Source organism: Protomyctophum parallelum (genome assembly GCF_964188405.1).
Source record: "Protomyctophum parallelum genome assembly, chromosome: 6".
Taxonomy (NCBI): domain Eukaryota; kingdom Metazoa; phylum Chordata; class Actinopteri; order Myctophiformes; family Myctophidae; genus Protomyctophum; species Protomyctophum parallelum.
This window is the reverse complement of record NC_139701.1, coordinates 36,580,382-36,599,153: the sequence shown is the minus strand read 5'-3', so window position 1 is coordinate 36,599,153 and position 18,772 is coordinate 36,580,382. Positions and strand designations below refer to the sequence as shown.

Here is an 18,772-nt window from a genome sequence, read left to right as displayed (position 1 = left end):
AGGATCCCTTGTGAATTCCTTCATGGAATTACAGAGCTGTTTGGAAAGGGCAGATTTGATTTAGAGATTTATTCACACACACAATGCATTTCTAGCATGTGCAAGCTAGGCCAATGCCACACTTCAGCATGAAAGAACCTGTCTGTCTGTCTGTCTGTGTCTTAGTCTCTCTCTCTCTCTCTCTCTCTCTCTCTCTCTCTCTCTCTCTCTCTCTTCTCTTTTTGATGGAATCACGCTCAATGACTTGACAGTTTCTAAAGCATATTATCAGCCTATAGCGCATGTGCATTTATGCAAATAACAGCATCCAATTCCAAACCTCCAAACCATCATGCTGACAACAGTTTCAACATTTGCCAACCCCCTTTCATGATGATATATTATTTGTTTATTTGATTCATGCTGAGATGCAAGAAACCCCACATCCCTACAAGCATTTGTGTCTGTCTAAAATAACATTAAGCTTTGTATTTTGCCTTTGTGTCCAATTATTTGTTAAAACGAGAAGAAAAAAAGGCACTATCCATTTTTACTTTGTTGTGGGGACACAATTGTATACAAAACAAAATCCCCCAAAAATGTGTTTTGTGTATTTTTGTGAGAGAAAGTTCAACACAGATCTACTAAGTAAGTGACGCATCACTGAGTAAAAAATCACACCTGTGTGGGCTGTCATAAGGCCAGTCTAACTCATGTTGATTAGGTGATGTAATGGTGATGTAAAACAAACGGTGCAAACACAAACATTAAACGCCCTTAACAATAAAGGGACATTATGACGTAATGTTTCCCTTCATTGTCAAAACAAAACAAACAAACAAACATTGAACTAAAGACAAACATTAAACCTGTGTATAGGAGGGGCTGGCGCCCCTCAAAAAAAGAAACAGATATCCGAAACAGTTGTTCCTTATCTGCAGATTTAAATGGGAAATGAACCCACATCTAGACTGAAGCTTGTCCAGAACGCTGCAGATACTGTAGACTCCTGACTGGGACCAGAAGGTGGGAGCACATTACTCCCGCCCTGGCCTCCCTCCACTGGCTCCCAGTGAAATTTAGAATCAATTTTAAATTTGTATTATTTGTTCATAAAGCCCACCATGGGCTGGCACCACCCTACATCTGTGAGCTGCTCAGTGCTTCCTCCCCACAATCCTAAGCCACTTCAACTGATCAGGGGCTCCTCAAGGTTCAAAAAAGGTGACCATTTACCCCTAACTATTAGGTCTGCTCCCTCATTGGACACTTTTTAAAGCAGACTGAAAACACACCTATTCTCCCAGGCCTTTTAAATCCTTACCTGGAAATTGGTTGGACTCTTTTTTTAAACTTTTTTATCTGATGCCTTAATTTTTATTGTAGGCCTATTTGATGCCTTTATTTAACTTGCTGCCCCTCTTCTGGTGTTTTTGAGTGGTGCAACCACTCCTATACAGAGCTTTGTGTGTCCCTGTGTCCCTGTCTATGTCTGTCCCTGGCTGTGTCCGAGCACGAAAATAGCATTTGGTTGGTTTTCATCACCAAGTGTCACTGTTGTGCAGCCTAATACACACGCACATATTAACTGTATATATGATGATTTTGGGTGTGACAGTACAGTACAGTGACTACGGTACAGCACAGTACAGTAGAGGGACCCCCACACGGTAATTCTGTCATTTCATTTCTCAACCGTTTCGGACGAGGGGCGGTTCGCCGGAACTGGGCCGGTCTCATTCCTGTGGGTCTGGAAGTTCCGGGGACCCCACGGGGACCCCCACACGGGGTTGCACCACTCACTTCACACGGGTGTGATTTTTTACAATCTTGATGTGTTGTGTAATATATGTGATGTTTTTGCACAACGAGTTAGTTTATATATTGTGCAATGTGTAGTTATTTGTTTTTCTCTTGGTGTACAGCACTTTGGTCTGCCGTTGGCTGTTTTTAAATGTGCTTTATAAATAAACCACCTAGCACACAATGACCTTCACAATCTTTGACAATTACCTCGAACATCACACAGAGTTAAATTAACACTCAGGATTTATTGTGCACTTCTGGTATGCTTCTCATTCCTGGAAAGATTAACACCCTCCGTTCTCCTCTTGCCTCCTCAACTCTTGTTTCTGTTCCCTCTACTTTTTATGCCTCCACTGGCAACAGCCGTGGCCAGAGGCATTACGTTTCCGGGTTGTCCGTATGTTGGTCCCAACCTTGTAAATGCAATATCCCAGGAACGCCTTCATGGAATTCCATGACATTTGGCTCAAACGTCCACTTGGACTCATTCAGTTTTGCAAGAGAAAGGGAAAATAATTACCTGTGGACAACTCTTACAAATAAGAAATTCTAGTAAACAAGCCCACAATACACACTTTCAGCTAATAGTTGGAACTTGGAGACCAACATTTCAATGACAACAAAAACCCATAGCTGTTGAGCAAAAATAATAGTATATTTTAACATTTCAATTTTCAAACAACTAATTTGAAACGGCGTCAATGCATGAAATAATTATTTGTTCTTTGTGATTAAGGTGTCTTTCTCCTCGCTGTTTGGCAGACCTGTCTGCCCAGGGAAGTAAGCAACCTTCAGGAAGAAGTAGGGATCACTTTGAACTCGCAGAGCTAACAAGCTGGGGATAACTGCATAGATTAGGTTAGCTGCCATCACACACCAAAAGGCATCATCTGGAATACGGAATGGAGCTGTAGTATGAGAATGGAGTGATCCTCCAATATGGGCCCACTGACACTGGGTAGAGAGAGAGAGAGAGAGAGAGAGAGAGTGGGGGTATGAGGCTGGTTCATAACAGCAGAACTCGAGGGGTGTTTTGTTTTCTAGTTTTTTCACAAAGAGAAATACAGAAAAATGTGAGATACAGCTTTTGATGTCTCACATTTCTCCAGTGAGTAATAAAAAACAAAGCATGAAAAAGGCATCGATATTTTACTTGTTAGAGAATCTAGTAAAAATGAGGGAGAGCAGACTTTTAAACCCAGAGCTGTAATAACTAATGTCATATTGTAACTGGCATCACTAACATGCACTTGCAGTCTGCTGTTTGGTCATGTTCTGTATTCGCGCAAATGTTAGCTCATTTGTTGGCTTTACTTTTCATATCCTCCCCCAGAAGAATACATACTTTGAGCCATTCTTCTGCAGTCATTATATAAAGTCTAAAGTTAGCAGTATACAGTACAGGGCACAGAGCAGCTGGCTGTTCACCGGAGTCTTTTGATTAACCAAGCATAAATCGTAAGGCTGAACACTGCAGCCTGTATATTCAGCTTTGATCATGGGTGTCCTGTTCTCTCCATTTCTTACACCAGATCAATACTTCAGAGAGAGGAAAGGCCACCTGTCTGTTTGATATAAGCAATACAGTAAGACAGACAAAGTAGTATACGGACAAAGCTATAACTTCCCAATGATCTGTAGAAAAAGGGTTGTTGAAGCTGTCAGTTTTGGATTACGATGATGTAATCTATAGAAATGCTGCCTTTACCACTCTTTTACCCCTAGATACAGTTCTCACTCAGCACTTAGATTTATCACTGGTGAAAGCTACAGCACTCACCAGGTTGGTCTTCCCTCTCTGAGAGGAGATCTAGGCTAGGATCTAAGCTATTGATGGGAAGATACCACCCTACATCACATTGCTGCTAGACTGGAAAAGAAGTACTCGTCAGATCCGTTCAAGTGAATGGCTTGCACTAGAGGTCCCATCTGCAGTCTGAACTGGGAAAACCTGCTTTCTGCTTCGATGCCCCTACTTCATGGAACACTCTACTCTAGTGTTTGTTGTAGAGTCTACAATAAACACTAAAATACCCCAATATCCCATGGACAATTTAATAACCTGCTTTTAAATCTCCCTACCTCAATATGTGATTGGTTAAACTTATGCTTTATTTCACTGCTTGTGTGTTATATCTTTATGCCTTACTCGTAGATTTGTTTTTGTGTCTTAATTTTTGATGTTGTGTATGTGATCTCGGCAGCACTGCAAATGAGGGTGAACCGCAATGCTTTTTCGAGAATAAATAAAGGTTTCGATCAATTATAGTCATCGTTGGCTTTTCAGAGTGTGGGCTCCAGGAACTGGATTAGGAAAAGGAGACAGTTGTTAATGTATCAATACTTACATCCGAGTCAGTGAGAACAACTGATGGAGATGCAGATATAGGCTCTATGCACAACAGCCATATTGGAAAGAAATTGAGCCTCTTTCTTCCTTGTTTCCATCTTACCAATTATACTAATTATGGCTCCGCTCCATTCTGGTCAAACAGATATGCTAAATTATGAATCTAATTACATAAGGCTAAACTTGTGTAATGTATATGTATTTGCATGTTATGCATTTTCTCAGAGCTTCACTGTACAGATATCTACTGTTAGACAGATATTAGGTTATTAGCTTGCTTATGATTCTTGATGACAATTCCTATGTACTTGATGTATTGCCTTGTGTTGTTCTTGCTTACTGTAAATTGCTCTGGATTAAGAGCGTCTGCTAAATGCCTAAATGGTAAATTGTAAACGGAGTCGGGGTTCTGATATTGTGCATGTTGGCTCACTGGAAACACTGCTACAAAGTGTGGTCCAGGTACCCTCTGCCCTCATGGTTCCTTGAGGGGGTTCCAAATGGCCCCATTACAGGTGTGTATTATACACATTTACTGTAAACTAAAATGTTGTGTCCTGATCCTTTTTCATCCATTATCTCTTTTTCCCAAAGTTCATACCTGGGTCACGGCTCCAGCGAAGAAAAGGGTCCAGTCTGACATCCATGTGCATCGAGGCTTGAGGAGACCATAAACAAATGCACCCAACATGGGAAGACCATAGAAGAAAAGGTGCAGCATCTAAAAGAACAGGATTGACATCATGAAGAGATGGTTTGTATTAATACAATATTTCCATATTACACTTGTCAGCCGCAGTATCTCCTGTACTTTTACTAAGGGCTATAGTTATAGTCTAAGTAACAGTAAAAGTTAAAGTTGGCACAGGCACAGCCATCAACATCTGCCATCATCTACCTGCTCCACAGATGCTACAACTACACACAATGTAGAGACAGTGTAGCACTGCGCTAGTCATGTTCTTTGACTTTTTCAGTACCTCCAACACCAACCAAACCTGCTGCTGGCCTGGATTACAGACTAGAGACTATACTTACTACACTACACCAGCAGGTCACAAAACGTCAGGACTGCAGGCCAGCCTGTCAGATGTGCTGTATGCAACAATGGTGTTGGTGTACCCTAAGGCAGTGTTTCTCAACCTATGTACCGCGGCACTTTACTGTGCCTTTGAAATCTCCAGGTGTGCCTCGAGATTTTGACCAAAAGTAACACTAGCCCTCCCCCGAAAGCGATAGATAGGCGTCCTATTTTTGCGTTGTTGTTGTTGTCACACGTCTAAATAGACATGCGAAAACAACATGACGACGGAACAATAGACTCTTAACGACCATCGGCCATAGAAATGTTAATCGCCTGGCAACTTTACTGTATAAATGGGGCACAGCACAGACATTTCGCTCCCTCCAGAAAGACACCACCAGAACCCGACAGCAGCACACACAGCGCCGCCGAGTCACCTCCACCTGACCAAGGCACAGCAACAACAGCAACAACGGCGGCTACTAATAACTACTAATAATACTAATAACGCAACGCCTACAAAGAAAGCCCCTGCCAGACTGTACCGCGATGATTACATGAAGTTTGGATTCACGTTTACTGGGGATAAAACGTACCCGATTCCGCTGTGTATAGTTTGTGGATTCAAGCTTGCAAACAGCGCATGGTTCCGAGTAAACTGAAGCGCCACCTTCATACCAATCATGATGAACTCGCTACGAAGGACAAACACTTTTTCGTGAGCTTGAAAGAAAAAAAGGAGAAAGACACAACGAAGCAGGCAAGTCTCTTGATACTTGAAAGAATATCCAGCCATCACAGCCAGCGCATGGCAGTGCTGCTCCCCTTTTCCACAACTTACCTGTGAGCTTAGCTTTTCAAGCCTGACTTGAAAATGAAGAGCTCCGTGTCTGTTTGTCCAGCATCCAGCCAGGATAAAAACTCTTTGTTCAGGAAAACAAGCTCAAGGTTCACACTAAGACAGAACTTGTCAAAAATATTTACTTTTCTTTTTATCAATTGTTTTTTACGATTTTCTTTGTACAAAAGTGCTCATGCAAGTTTAAGACCATTGTATTGTTGCAAAAGATTTTTGTTCTTGTTTTTACAACTCCTTTTTTTATTTAGAAGTATTACTTTGCATTGACAAATTGAACATGTGTGTGCTACATTTTGTATGAGTTCTCAAAAATAAATTGGTGAAACTGAGGCACTGTCTCTGTCCTTTTCTTTCTCTTTAAAGTAATTTGACGAGTGCTGTCATGTGTGTTTTTAAAAGTATATTGGGTTCATATATATATATATATATATATATATATATATATCATATATTATATATACAGTATATACACACACCATATATCTAGGTGTGCCCCGAGATTTTTAGGCTATGAAAAGTGTGCCCCGGGACAAAAAAGGTTGAGAGACACTGCCCTAAGGAACTGTGCTGTCGCCTTTACTGTTCACCGGCATCTAAGAATTGGACAATGTTGGGCATGACTGTCATCAGCTCAAATGAGCGTATGATCTGCCCATAATATGGACTGGACATGCCCGATGACCACACACAGAGAGAGGGAGAGAGAGTGTTACATTCTAATTTGTATGTAACTATATTAGCCTATAGCCTATGTCACAGCTGAGTTATTCAAATTCCCATCCAGAGGTGGTTGCTTTTGGCATTTCAAAAGCAGGTTGGGTGAGCAGCCTGTGATGTCGATGACTATGAGGAGAACTGATGCTGATGAGTTTTACCTGGGGGATCATGTGGTTCAGAGTCATTCATAGATTGACAGAGACACGCAGGAACGCGGTCATGCACGGAGAGGCACAGCAGTGCTTAGTGCCTTTGGGACGTAAGGATTATTGGACCCAGTTGTGGAATAAGGAACACGTGCTGTGCAATGACATTATTATTGAACCCAGCCATGTTCCTTTGGGTTTGTTTTAGGTGCTTTAAGTGATTTTTGAGTGTCGCAACCACTCCTATAGACAGCTATGTGTGTCCCTTGGGTCTGTCCCTGGCTGGGTCGCTGGGTCTGTCCGAGCACGAAAATAGCGTTATAGCGTTTGTTCACCACCAAGTGTCACTGTTGCACAGCCTAACACACACACACACACACACACACACACACACACACACACACACACACACACACACACACACACACACACACACACACACACACACACACACACGCACACACAAGTACATTACAGCACCACTCACTTCAGACTGGTCTGATCTTTTAGTACAAAATGTCTAAAAAGTGCATCGACATCCTCAACCCTGATTTGCTTCTTCATCACTGCATGTTTGATCATCACTGTAATGTCTCTTTATCTATCTCCCATATTACTCACAGCCCCACATTTAAAAGATTCACTACAAACATTTGCACACTAAGCACGAACAGCATGCATAAGGGTCATTACTGGCTTGGACTTCAACTTAAATATTTGGTGCATGAAAGCCTGCTTGCTGCCACATAATGGCTCCAAATTATGTCTTTTCATCCTAGGCTTTTAGTCCAGAAGAATTCTAATGAGCACGTTGTACCCAGCTTGTGTCTGAGAGCCAATCATCATAATGCCCTTCAGTCTTATTGTGGGAGTGTTCCAGTGCTGCAAGTCAATCATCACGTCACGGCATGTGGTTTATCGTCATCAGTGATGAAAAGGGTTGGTCTTGCAACACAGACGTCCTCATTTAACATTTTGCACGCACGCACGCACGCACGCACACACACACACACACACACACACACACACACACACACACACACACACACACACACTGTATTCTTTTTTGACTTTATATTTTTATCCCACAATTTTCTTTTCAATTATCTAATGTAATCCTGGGCGCTACACTCCCTCTCCCAACTTGGGGAGAGCAACGGACTGACCTCATGCTTCCTTCAATGCATGAGCATTTTCACCTGACAGGGGGGAGTTTCCCCGATTGGACGTAGCTCGTGGAAGGAACACGTTATTCCAACCAGTTTATTTCCCCTCCATCAGGCCCTTGCCCTGGCTGGTCAGGGCAAGACAGTTTAGAGACCAGGATTACTGCATGTTTTTTGTGAGGGTACCTACCCTAGGGGACACGGGGAGAACATGCAAACTCCACACAGAAAGGCCCTTTCGCCAACCCCACCTAGGGTATGATGCAGAGGAGAGAGCATGCCCCCAGCGTGACCTTCTGTGACACGCTGTATTCTGATTAATAAAGTATTTAATCAATCAATCAAAAAGTCACTCTTGATAAGAGTGTCTCAGCTAAAAGCCCAAATTGTAAATCGCAAATTGAAAGTGTGATACAGTAAAAAGAGAGATTTACAGATAGAGAGAGAAGAAAAACCAACCATAACTCTGGGGAAGCCCACAGGATCCTGCAGGTAGGGTTCATATTGCTTCAGGTACATGGAACAGGCCTCTAGAGGGGAGTCAAGAGCCACCTGCATACATGCACATAACGTTTTGGAATTAAGTTTTAATTTTTTTAAACATTTGAATGCCCAACAAATCATAGTAATGACAAAAAATACTTAATAATAATCTACACATCATTGCTACTAATACTACTACTGTCTACTACTACTACTACAGTACTACTACTACTGATAATAATAATAATAATAATAATAATAATAATAATAATAATAATAATAATCCATGGATAAACCTGCAGTAAATACTAATACAGCTCAAATGAACTATACCAACAGTATGTATTACACATAAAGATGAATATCTGTCTACTAAATGGTCCAGGCATGAATTTATTTTACTGACACATATTGATTCTGTGGGTCTCACTCACCAAACCCCTGAGAATGGTGAAAGCCATGGCACCTATCAATAGCACTACCAGTGCTAGATCCATGGGCCTCCAGATGAGTTTCATGCACTGTGCTTGCTGGGCCTGAAGGGAGACGCCAACATAAGGTCAAACTCCAACATTGTGCTTGTTTCAGTATATATCTTAAGATATTGGCAGATGATGATGAAGGAGGGAGTTTGGAATAAGTCGATTTGGCTTGTGGGTATTTAAACTTGAGGTTAAATATGCTCTAGTCTAGCTACACACAAGGTTCAAGGTTGTTAAATCTTGTATGCATGCAGGCATTGTACATAATATGTATAATATATTATAGTAAAACATATTTCTTGTTCGACTTCTCTGACATTGTAGCAGCATTAAACTAAAATAGAAAAAGAAAGCAATGTCTGTATATTGCAGCATATATGGAGTCAATGGCTCCGGTAAAATTAATATGTTACTGCATTGCTTATTTGTTGCCTCAAATGGTTTCAAAAACATTCTTTAGTCTACTAACATTTAGCTGTAAAATGACATTGTGTGTTTGTTTACATGGCTACCATGAACAAAGAAAGCACTGCATGCGGATTGTTGTCTCCACCATCTGTTGTCTGTTATTGACTGCTGAATTCAGTGATTGACCAAAATCATAATCAGGCATTCAACCAAGCCTTGTAATAACAAAATGTGTATTCACTGTGCACAAGGTTATCAACATGTTTAACAACATGATATCAACATCTGATTGTTGATAATTGTGAGCATGCTAAATGTACCTGTGCCAGTGACCTTAATTGGCACACATTCTCAAGCTAGCAATTTTCTTTACATCTAATTTCGTTCCACTGATGATATCCTTTACACACATTGTATCCACCAGTAAGTTGTTTTTCCTGGGACCGTGAAAAAATCAGGATGGCGCCCAAAACAGGCATCAACAGGAAGAGAAAGTTGATCCAGAATGCTGGACGGATTTCTGACCCGTATTTACCTGCCAGAAATAACACACACACACACACACACACACACACACACACAATTCTCAGAGAGTCATTAATTAATTTGTTTCCTGTTAAGTCTCTGGAGAAAATGCATGTGTCTAAAATAACAAAATAAAGAGAGAAACCCTTTGCCGATGGGCAAGTTTGATCTTCTGACACTTGCACATTACATGCAGCTTGAAACAACAGAAGCTGTAGTCTGTTTTCAACTTCATGTTCTGGGGTTGCAATGCCAAGCAGGGCTATATGTCTGTAGGCCTATTGTATTTCCAAGCTGATGTTACAAGGCGGTGCAGATGTTCTGTTGATTAAAGCCTTCACCCTGGGATTGTTGGTGGGGAATATAAGATGAGGCTCACCTGCGACGATCCCAGCAATAAAGACACTCATGTTGGCACACAAAGAGCCAGCCCAGAACAAGCCAAGGGTACGATAGGACTTTCTATGGAGTAAAACAGATAGACGTACATGATGACTTTTTTTTTAGATACAACACACTAACAGCTTTTATTCTGAGTACAGTAATAATAATCATTTGCAGTTTATACCGTAATTCTCCAGCCCATGCTTCACAGACAACACATGGCACAAACGTGGTGCTCAAGGACTTAATGTGCATACAATCTGTATGGGATCAAAGGATAACTTCCTGAGAGATGAGGCCTACTGTTTGTTCTCCCTCTGGGAAAGGGTTGAGGGTGATTTAAACAAGATCTTATTTCCATCACAGTATCAGCCCTCAGGCATTTCTCTCTGAACTTAAGAAACTGATTTTTGCGACTAGCTACAGTAGCTAGGGAAATATGTACTGTATTTATTTTCCCTTTTCCTTCTCACCACAGCTGAGTATATATTGTCTGGGATGAAGGAAACTGACAAATCCTTCCACAAAAAGTCTTTGTTCACTTCACTGCATATTCTGTTATAGTCAAATAGCATAAACAATGTGAAAGAAGTGGATACTTATGTATTATTTGATAGGATTTGCCTGCTCGAATCGACACCTGAGAAAACCAACCCAACTGTGAAGTCTCCTGTTTACTTTGTTTTACTTGTTTCATATAACATCACCATTGTTGTGGTCTAAAAACAGCCATAAATGTGCTGACCTCATCACACTGCTTCGTCTCAACCATTACTCAATGGCTCTGGTCTCAGACCCCGCGGTGGATATTTTGACATTCCGTTTTGTTTTGGAATGTTGCCACTACTGTTGGAGCAGCCATAAACTAAACAGGTTCATCTCGATGTTCTGGGCATCTTTGTAATGTTAGTGTTAGTAAAAAGCAGGTAATAGAGTAACGTTTGAGGCAGACTAACATCAGTCACTCTACCGTTCACTGTAGTAGAAGAGGTGCGCCTGATGAGGGTTTAAACCCCACAGCTATGTCGAGTCCGCCTACAGGAAATACGTAAGCTGCGACCATGAGACCCGTTTCTGAATTTGTCTATAGGCCGGGGGTAGGCAACGTGCTGCTCCAGAATGTGGCTCTTTTAGGCCCCCTAGCTCCCATGACTCCCTAACCTGACTCCGCCAGATTGCGGCAGTATTGAGTTCACAAGAGGAGGAACTCACTACTGCCACCATCTGGTGGAGTCAGTTTAATGACTCCCAGTTGCTTGGGCAAATAAGTATGTAAAGGAATGGGGGGTTTTCTGATATGCAGTTCTGCCCATGCAAGTCTGTGTCAGTTCTCATCCTGTGTCGGTTCTGGTCCTACATTGAATTTCTATGTCACCAAACGGAAGTCGGAGGTCTCATCTGAGACTGCAGAATGAGTGGCACTCACCTGTCTGATATCTTACTGATCATCATCAGGTACATGGTGAAATGGACTATTCCATCCCAGTAACACATCATGATGGCATAGGATGTGCCCAGATAGGGTTCTCCCTAAAACATTGACATACATTGTTCAGACTGTAGTTACAAACCTGAGGTTAAATATTTGTAATATAATGTGTTTTGTTTTACTTTGAGCACCATACGCTATTGGGGTTGCCTAAAACCCAATTTTCTGGCCTAAATTCCCAATAAGCTCTAAACAAAGTAAAGATCGTTAATGGAACAATAAAAAAGATAACGCTATTTCTATAATTGTTGCAATGGGCTATTGTAAGTCCAGGAAAAACGTACTCGTTTGGATCAATATATTGTAAGTGTAGCTTTGACAGTAAGAAACTCACCGTTTTCCGGTAGAATTCCATGAACCCAGAAATAATGCCATCATACTCCAAGGCACTCACCAAGTCAATGATACATGTAAACGAGAACTCTGCAAACACTGGAAAGAAAGATCGACATAAGTTGTACAGAAAAGAAGTATAACATCATAAAGATCATAGACATCAGAAATAAATATGGTTTGTTTTTAAATCACTAACAAAACAGGAAGTGCCTTGGATTAATGTCTTTCAGTATCCTTGGGTGTAAAATATTGTACATCACATCTCAGCACAATCATCTTGGTGTGTTAAAGCAGCTTACAGATGGTTTGAACAAAATATATTTCAGAGTGTGACGATTTTAGATAATTTCTCTTTAATTTAAGGTCTCAATCTGCTTTGTCTGCCTTAACAATAAAGAATACATCTGTCCAATGAGCTTACTGCGATATTGCTCTCTCAAGGCCTTGATATACTTTGTTGTGTGTGGTGTCACGCACCAAAAATAGCAGCTCTACAAGCTGGATGAACTTTTAGATCAACATTTCTGGTGTGCAACACTGACTCACAAATATAAATCACCCTTCACCTCACCTCCCTCTCAACCTCATCGTCTTATTTGCTTGCTCTACTAACTAAATACTGTTTAGTTTAAAACATTTCCCTCTAACAAAGCGGCTTCAAGGGCTAGTGTCGGGAGATAATGATGTCTTCTCTAGCAGTGAGGTGGTTTGGAGGAGAATAGACCTTTCCGCAGGTTTCAGTGCCCAGCTGAGCTAGAAGTTCACATCCCTGTACCATAGCTTTATAGTTCACTAAAGTGTGGAAATTGCAAAGACTGCTAGGTAGAACAGGGTGGATCTGCTGATAGCCAAGACTAAACCCAGACAACAGCTGGTAATATGCTAGTATGGACTGTTCTCATTTCTCAACCATTACATTCCCTGAGAGCTTTTGTGCTGGCAACACAGTACAGCAGGAAAAGGCCTTGGATGATGTCTACACAAGTATGCTACAAATGGCACTTGATGTAAAATGGGCAGACCACATCACTGTAATGCTTGCGTTTCTGTCCTTGAGTATAATTGTATTAATAGAATATATCTAACAGCATCTCTTTTAATATTTATTGGTACACAAAGTGAAACCTTATAATGCATATTCTGCTGGAGAACCAGACAGTCAGACAATTTACTTCGATCTACATGTCCATAGTTTGAAATGTGTCTTATACATATAAATACAATATGAGAAATGGGTTTAATAATGTAGGAAAGGCTGTAAAAGTCCTTATAAAATGAAGATCTGTGGTCTGAACATGGCAGGATAGTGTCACATTATAGTATCGTGCTGGTCACTGTCTGTCCTATTTATCTGGACTAACAATGGAGACAGGAGGGGAATTATGGTTCTGTACATGTTCATACAGAAAAGCCAGACAAATCGCTGACCTCATCCCTCTGGTTCTCCAGTCTATAACATCACTGTCATGGCCTCAGGCACCAGTTTTTGGTCCATTGGCATAGCCACTGGCATTGGCCACACGTCTGCATGTTTGCAAGGGTGCCCTTGGCTAGAAATGGAGATAATAGTTTGTAGTAGTCATACATGTACGTACGATATGTCAAGGCATGGTGCTGGTATGGATGAATCATTGTTCCCATTATAAGAGGTGTGCATGCATAGTGTTCCAAGTGTGTGAACTTTATTCTTTTACTATGCAAAAGAGAGCATAGGATGACATTAATTATGTCATCAAAATGGGAATATTTGTAGGTGTGCCACTACACTCTGTCCAGTCCATCATCCTTAGACACTAACATTCAATTAATTAAAAAATCACACTTGTGTGAAGTGAGGGGCGCTCTTATCGTACATCATCATACATCATATGCCGTGCCCAGCCAATCAAATCATCACATTCCGTGCTACAAATACATTCTGTGCTACAAACACACCTACACAGAAGGTGCCCTGGATGGCGTTTACACACAAATGGCAAACGACACTCAGAAACTCAAGCAGATCGGTACACATTCTCTCTGGAGTCATGTGACCGAGAAGTTTCAATCCGTTTCTTTCTGTGGATTACTTGAATCATGCAACTGCCCATATAGGTCCCACCCATTTCTGCCTAACAAGATTTTCCATAATTTAGCGGTTTCTTCTAAACACACTTTCTGCTATTACTGCTCCTACAGATTTGGTCAGAAACTCACGCAAGTCAGTACACATTCTCTCTGGGCTCATGATCAAGATGTAGATCGAGTATACAATACATACATACAATTCTAGTATACAATACATCACAGCTCTTGTGCACTATTACAATAAGTGTTGTACAGTTGTCAAGAGTTCACATGGCTTAGGCACACTGTGCCAAATATGTAGACTCTCAGAAACTCACTGGTGGTGGTGGTGGTGGTGTAAGAGGAAACTTAATCACTTTAACCCCTACTTGGTTGATTGGAGTCCCTCTGGGCTCTATACTAGTAACTTCTCTGTTTTCACTCAACTTTAAATATCTTCTCTGAAAGTAGCTACAAGTTCAGAACACGTTCTGTTGTGAGCTTGTAGATCTGCACATTTCTTTTAAAGGTTTTCCCCATAATACAGATCTGGTGTTTACTTAAGTGGTTATGTTGAGAGGGTGGAGCACATTTCAGAAATATGCCACAGAAATACCAGTCTGGGTTTAGCTTCTCTCTGAGCCTGATCAGTGTAAGCCTCTTTCTACTACGTGATGAATAGACAATGAAAACTATTCATGCTCTCGTTCCAACACGGCGAGTAAGAGAAAGTTCTCAAAACCTTTATTTGGCACTGGAATCAGCCCAAGAACGTTGCAGAATTTAAAAATAGCCACTATAAAATTTAATCTATTGTATACAATACCAAAGAATAAAACATCCTTAGGTGGGTTTCCTCGAGTGATGATGAAGTAGAACAGAAACACCACAACCAACACAGCAATTCCAACGTGTAAGATCATATAAGGCCTGCATGGGAAGGAGAGAGAACAAAATGTTATCTATAATGTGTAATAGCACTTTATCCACAGACTTTCACCAGTGCTACCACTTTGAATCTGACATCCTTATTTTGATTTAATCTTTTTTTCAAATAATTCCAAATATATTCAAAAATCTTCACAAATTGCAAAAATAGAGAATTTACAAACTCATAGCTTGTAGATAAGATATTCCAGTTTTCTTTTTTAAATGGGGCTTAAATGTTTTAATGCATTTTATACTTTTTAGAGGACCCATCTCCCTTCTGCCTCATTCTCTTTTCTAATTAGTTTCTCCCTGGGAAGTTGTGGCAGTCTCCTCTGTGGTAGTAAATTACTGAACAATGATGAATGGGAATACAGAGAGAGAGAGATAATTATGCCAACACTCCAAGTGTGTATCAGTGGGGGGAATGCAGCAGAGGTGTGAGGGAAAAGACGGTGACAGACGCCGGTCTCCAGTGACGGCTGTGAGCCTGCTAGTTTTGTACATTTTTCTGGTCCACAGGGATCCTAGAAAGACAGTGGTCTCAAATTGGATTCATCCAACCAAGAAATCTAAGGTTGCTTTTTTTTAATACAGAGGTGAAATATTAACTTCAATATATTCCAAGGACAAATTCTCCACACTGTCGGGTGTGTCTTGTTGGTTCGAACTATATCATGCCTGCTTAATGTGCTTGTGCATATCACAGAGCTGCAGGCTTGCACTGCCCTGAGAAAGCAAACAATCATACGTACGTAATATAAGATGCAAGTCTACAGTATGTAATATTTTAAAACGGTCAGTTAACTAACTAGCCTGAAATTGAATGGAGCCTTTATCATCCTAATTGTACATGGTTATCAATACTGGCAAATAACGGAGGTAGGCTATAATTCTATCAGAACCCCAGCAAATGGGAAAGAAATCCTTACACCAAGAACCTTCCATTACTACTGTGTTGCTCCAGATGTGTTCAAGTGGATGAAGACATAATCCATCATGCCAAGGTGTGGAAAGCAGCAAGCTATGGCCATGTTAGTACAACTGTGCCCTCCATGTTTATCAGTCAAAAGTACCACTGCCGTACAATGGAAAAGATTAATGTGCTCAAGGCCTCCCCTGGTAAACAAAATCACTTTAGCAGAAATGTACAATCTATGCACACAAAAGCCAAGCAAATGTTGTGAGGCCAAAGGGAAGCTCCTCAGTCAATCTCCAATTCAACACCACAGTAAGATTTATGCACTCAATTCTGTTTGTTTGCAGAGCGGAAGAGCACCAGGCATAATGTAATTCAAGGCATTGTCAGGAGCAATTTATCAAACTCTTCTGTGCTGTCTATTGATTGTCAAGTCAAAAAAGTGTCAGCATGTGTCAACATTATAGACTATAGAGGTTTGTCTACAGGGAGAGCCTTACCTTTTAACTACTGCTACACACTGCCCATCAGTTGCAAGGTTTAAGACATAATTTAAAAATTTAATTGATTACATTGAATGTACAGCATATTTTTATGATAAATGAAAGGTCAATTTGAGCTTTCGGATAACCCCCCATAAACCGCATTGTATGAACTGAAACTATTCGATTCCCATGGGCTCTTTGACACACCTTTTCTCGCTACCAGGATTTACACCCAGTGAAAGAAGGAATTTGTAAACGCCATATCTGCAGTTTGAACTGAGAACATTAGCTGTTTCAACATGGCCAGGGATTTATTCACATGCTGACACACGCATGTGGAAATTAATTGATATTAATACTTACATTTTGAGCTTATAGTGTCCTCAAGTGGTGGAAAATATACGGTCTATTATGAAATAATACTATAAGCATCACCTGCACCCTACACAATACGTTTCAGTTACGTTTTATCGATTTATTTTGTTCCCCTTGCATGCAGAGCTGATTTATGAAAGAGCAATAGGAACATAAAAATGTAACTTACTCTTGGAGTTCTGGATTGGTATTCATTGCATAAAGTATACCAAGTGCAGAGAATGAAAATAAGAATACTAAGGTCTCCATTTCTTAAAAACGTTTCTTCACCTTTTCCCAGTTGAACTCCAAGCACAACTGAAAACACAATACATCATTTTATGTCCATGTAATTTGAAATCAACAACAATATAACGTAGGATTTAGGACTAACAAAGCATCAAATAAAAACAACTTGATTTCATGATCATTCTCAGCACTGTAAGAGAAAATGTAATTCAATGATATGATTTAATTTAGTGCTAAAATTATCTGATGGATGAAAAAGTAAAACAGAACATGCCCTTACCGTCTGGCTAGTCTTTTGGTGGTCTAATCACATATGGCAGTCTGAGGCAGACACAGACTTAACAGGGGGGGATATAAACCAAAGACAAAGAAGCTTTTTGGTGCAAGTTGTGCAATTTGTCAGAGATTTACATAAGTCGTAGCCTATTACAGTGTGTTCCAGTTCATGAAGAATCTCACTTTAAAGTCACATTCTTCTATTTGGCAATGTGTGTGTGGCTAAGTATAGGATTACAACACTGGATGGTTATACAAAAACAGGTATTATTGCATGTTCTATTTTCAGTCAATGGATTTACACACATGAAATGCAGGGAAATAATCGCAATATTTAATTAATTCAGTACTCATTCAGTACTATGGGGCTTAGTGGATTTTCCATTCCCTTAACAGGGTCATGCCTATGTTCCCTCAGCCCTATGTTCCCTCAGGTTAGGGTTAGGCTTGGTTTAGGGTTAGTGTATACTATACAGTTCTATGTTCCCTCAAAACTAACACTATACTATATATGTGTTAGTTTTGAGGGAACATAGAACTGATAGGGCTATAATATAACATGAGTAGGCCTATTATTATACATGATTTCTTTTAAATAGGCTACAGATAGGCCTACAGATCTATAAGCTCACAGCAACACATTGCATTGTTTTTTAGCTGGTGGTTTGGTTAATTTCACCATTGAAAACACTTGAAAAAGTGCCCCTCGGGGCACAGGTCTCCACCAGGGCAGGTCAGGTTGTGGCCTCCTTGTGGTGCTATAATAGGCCAATGTGAAAAGGGTGCGATTTGTTCTTAAGCCTTTGATGGCAATTGGACAATTTGAAGCATTTTGTTCCAAAAATGTGTTTTGCAAAATCCACCTGTTGGTGGCGCTATAACAGGCCAATGTGAAAAGGGTGGGATATATTCCTCAGCCTATAGGAAAGTGCGTGAAAGATTTCACGTAAAATTGCACACTGCGTTCATGATTTGAGGCTTTTTGTTCAAAACAGGCCAATCCTGCAAACTTTGAAAGCCAATGTTAGCCAATTAGGATGGAATATAAAATATCGGACAGATTCGTCTTGAACACATGACTATAAATTTGCGGGATATTTGGACAGAATCTGAAGGATTAATATAAAAAATAATGTTTTTCAAAAGCTGGCCTCCTGGTGGCGATATAACAGGCCGTTCTGGAAGATTTGGCATCGACCAGGTTAACGGTGCCGGAGATTAGCTGTACACAGACGGACACACACACACACACACGGACGGACGGACGGAGTGCAAAACATACTCTCTCTCCCTGCCTTCGGCCTGGTGGAGGTTTTGCCTTTAATGAATAAAATTAGCCTGGCTAATAAGCCAGACCGAATC

General features: G+C 40.6%; 1 protein-coding gene across 1 annotated transcript; it reads right to left on the bottom strand.

Annotated features, from left to right (window-relative positions):
* Positions 1 to 2,499: 2,499 nt before the first annotated feature.
* On the bottom strand, positions 2,500 to 17,155 carry tm6sf2b (transmembrane 6 superfamily member 2b; the record flags this gene model as incomplete). Its single annotated transcript, XM_083767013.1, has 10 exons — positions 2,500 to 2,739; positions 4,737 to 4,856; positions 8,507 to 8,599; positions 8,965 to 9,066; positions 9,831 to 9,955; positions 10,325 to 10,407; positions 11,756 to 11,859; positions 12,153 to 12,250; positions 15,027 to 15,130; positions 17,076 to 17,155. The coding sequence occupies 10 exons, from the start codon at positions 17,153 to 17,155 to the stop codon at positions 2,500 to 2,502; spliced, it is 1,149 nt and encodes a 382-aa protein (XP_083623139.1).
* Positions 17,156 to 18,772: the final 1,617 nt, after the last annotated feature.